Source organism: Syzygium oleosum, unplaced genomic scaffold, assembly GCF_021117445.2.
Source record: "Syzygium oleosum isolate NSW1041296 unplaced genomic scaffold, Sole_v2.1 Sole_v2.11, whole genome shotgun sequence".
NCBI lineage: Eukaryota > Viridiplantae > Streptophyta > Magnoliopsida > Myrtales > Myrtaceae > Syzygium > Syzygium oleosum.
The window spans coordinates 3,054,231-3,057,702 of record NW_026607495.1 but is presented as its reverse complement, the minus strand read 5'-3'; the positions used below and the strand labels follow the sequence as shown (position 1 = coordinate 3,057,702).

The window sequence follows — 3,472 nt, the reverse complement described above, 5'->3', positions numbered from 1 at the left end:
TAGCTCCGCTCCTTGTAGGCCATGGCTAAGTTCTCGGATTGAGAGAGACATACGAATGATGGCAGTGAAAGAGCTAATCAGTCATGGAGTTTGGCTGAAGTGGCTCCGGCATCGGTGGACTTGTGGCCGTGTATAGATCGGGAAGAGAGAGAGATGTTTATTCTTGTGTACACATGAGGAAATATATGGACGGAAGGATCCACGTAAAGTTGCGAGCCGTTCCATCATAAGCAACCACCAACCATTATAATCGAGTAACTAGGCAGATCATGCAAAGGAATGTATCTGGAGGTGAGGTTTATGACTTCGATTTCTAATAAACGTGACAGAAAATAAAGCGGTGTGAATTACGTACAAACTGATATATCTCCTCATATATCATGAAAAGAATCGTAAAAGAAGATAGTTAATAAAACTCTAGTCGTTTCAATTAATTATTTCTTCAGACGAGGAAGAACTTATATTCCATGATCCAATAAGACCACACACACACATATATATCTTAATGTAAACAGCCTACCGTGCCTAGTGGGTCAAACCACGATTCGCCTCAAAGAAAGTACACTTTGTACCTTTAGATGTACGGGACAAAGGTGTTTGCTCATTGTTTACTAATGATCTCAGTGGAGTGCCAAGGTTCTTATGATCGAGGTCTCTGTGAGACTATCATGAAGAAAGATTTCCACTCACATCACCATTTAGCGGGGGTAAATTTCGGTGACCGACATTTCATTGGTCGACAATGGCATAGACCTATTGGTGGATTGGTCTGATTCAAGCTGTTTCATCTGTCTCTCCGTCCTGCTCTGGAGGAAAAAGGCCGGTTGTTGGGGCAGTACAAGAGTAACAGAGTAGCTGTTCAGCATAAGGACTATGTTTGCCATTGTGGGTCTATCCACTGGATCTTCCTGAACACATAGTAAACCAATGTGAAGGCATCTAAGAACTTCATTCCTTGAATAAGAGTCTCCAATAGCTGGATCTAACACTTCCAATGGCATATTGTCTCTCCAATTTTTCCAAGCCTAAAAAACAGTTCATTTGAAGAAAATATTTCAGTATGTCGAGTCTGCTTTGTTTAGCAATATTCTTATTAGTTATAATCAATTTGTGCAACTTACATAGCTAGCGAGAACTTCGCCTTCGTCTGCTTGGTAGAAGAAACTATTCCTTTTACCACTAATGAGCTCAAGAAGTAGGACACCGAAACTATAGACATCGGACTTCACGGAGAACTGCCCATGCATTCCATACTCGGGTGCCATGTAACCACTGCAAACCGTTATACATCGGCGATATATGTATATATAAGCATAAAATGTAGAGAACAAAGCATAACAATACTTACTAAGTCCCCACAATTTTATTGGTGTTTGCCTGTGTTTGATCGACTCCGAAAATCCTTGCCATGCCGAAATCTGCAATCTTTGGGTTCATTTCGCCATCCAACAAGATATTGCTCACTTTTAGATCGCGATGAATGATCCGAAGTTGAGATTCCCCATGTAAATAAAGCAATCCTCGAGCAATTCCATGTACTATTTTGTAACGTCTCGACCAATCCAATTGTCGGCTCTTTTTAGGATCTGCATGTATAAACCATTCAGATGCGGGTATCTTCGCTTAATATATCCTCTTGAATAGATTTTATGCAAACCAACTTTCTACATAATTATGGGGCTAATCACATACTCCCTCAACAGGGAAAGCAACAGCTTTGGAATATATTGAAACACAACGTACCAAATAGAATGTAGTCGAGACTTTTGTTCGGCACAAACTCATAGACAAGCAGTTTTTCTTCACCCTCCAAGCAGAACCCAAGCAGCCGCACAAGGTTTCGATGTTGAAGCTTCGCTACCAGTATGACTTCGTTCTTAAATTCTTCAGCACCCTGTCCTGAGCCTTGAGATAGTCTCTTCATGGCTATTTGTAGTCCATTTGGAAGCCTACCCTGGAAGGTCAGCATTTTGATGTCTAATACAAATGAATAGCTCTTGATGACAACTTTTCAAAATTACCTAATCTTTTCACACTAAATATCTTTCAAGTATATTTAAGCGATTCCCAATCTAGTTTCTGACTAACCATACCAGGAAAACTTCACCGAATCCGCCCTCACCCAACTTATTTTGATGAGAGAAATTGTCTGTGGCGGCTTTTATGGTGGCTAAATCATACTGCAAGGACTCGGCGTTTGTAATGTCACTTAGGCCTACATAGCGAAACAACATGAGATGGTCATTTCACCAAAAGCGTACAACAGTGCGCTCTGCGTATACGGTTTCATCATCCTATCCAAGTATATGGCACAGGTACATATTTCATACCGCTTTGATATCCTTGGACGACTTCGTACGTCTTGGTTGCTTTCCTCCACTTGATAAAACGAGCAAGGAAGAGAAGCACCACGCCTACGCCAACAGCAACGGCAACGGCGACGATTATCACAGTAGTATTATTTCTTTTGCCTACATATGTGCAACCATTTGTCAATAGCATCAGTATGTGTTTGTGACTGTATGAGATTAGAATCTGGAATTGCTACCATTAACCAAGAGACAAACAAAATGAGTACGCTTAAAGAGCAAATGTCCAGAAGATATTAAGCTGTAATCCATAACTGTCCATCTCTCAAAATTCCATTCTTTTCCTTATTCCCATGTGGGATTATCACTACTAAATCTATTGTGCAAATGTCAACTTAGTCATAAACTTTCCAATTTTGACAATGTAGTCTCAAACTTTTGGACAAAATTCCAATATAATTTTTCCAACCAATTACCGTGGGAAATAACTGACACGGTAGTTCACATAATACATCGTTTTTAGAGTAAAGTTGTCCATGTTAGCGTGCCATGTAAGATGCCCAACAATAAGTGGTCGTCATGTTAGCAAGTTGCCGGAAAGACTACATTGGTAAAATTGGAATATCTAAATTTGAATTGGTATCCATATAATAGATTTGATACTAATTCGGTAATTATCCTTCCCATGCGAGTGTACCAATTGTTTGTAGGGGATTAACCATTAATTGATTAGAACCGATATTGAACCAATTGTTATGTAAAGTCTAATCTCATGAGTGGATGTACAACCTACCATTTGTTTTTAGGATAGAACCCACCACGTTCAACTGATATGAGATTGAGATATATAATTGCCCGTGATCCACCTAGGAAATATTTCTCACCTAAAATGTACCACATCTTGACTTTATGGAACGAAAGACATGGATGAAGTATTAATTTGTCTAACTTTGAGCACTTACTGATAATATCTTTACCACAACCACTCAATAGCTTCTTTAACAAAAATTTACAACGAAAACACCTAACTCATCACTCAAAGTGAAAAAAAAGGACATAACCCCACTAAGACCAGAAAATGTGCGAGCCACAAAATTTACAATAGATAAATAAGTCAAAAGTAGAATTTATGCCAAAAGGAAAAATGAACATGACTAAAATTC

At 39.1% G+C, this 3,472-nt stretch overlaps 1 protein-coding gene across 1 annotated transcript; it reads right to left on the bottom strand.

Annotated features, from left to right (window-relative positions):
* Positions 1-548: 548 nt before the first annotated feature.
* On the bottom strand, positions 549-2,517 carry LOC130139301 (cysteine-rich receptor-like protein kinase 10). The gene is made up of 6 exons (XM_056316016.1): positions 2,331-2,517; positions 2,094-2,215; positions 1,744-1,954; positions 1,349-1,586; positions 1,122-1,272; positions 549-1,025 (listed from the first exon to the last, which is right to left on the bottom strand). The coding sequence occupies exons 1-6, from the start codon at positions 2,500-2,502 to the stop codon at positions 699-701; spliced, it is 1,221 nt and encodes a 406-aa protein (XP_056171991.1). The 5' UTR covers positions 2,503-2,517; the 3' UTR covers positions 549-698.
* Between the last annotated feature and the right edge of the window lie 955 nt (positions 2,518-3,472).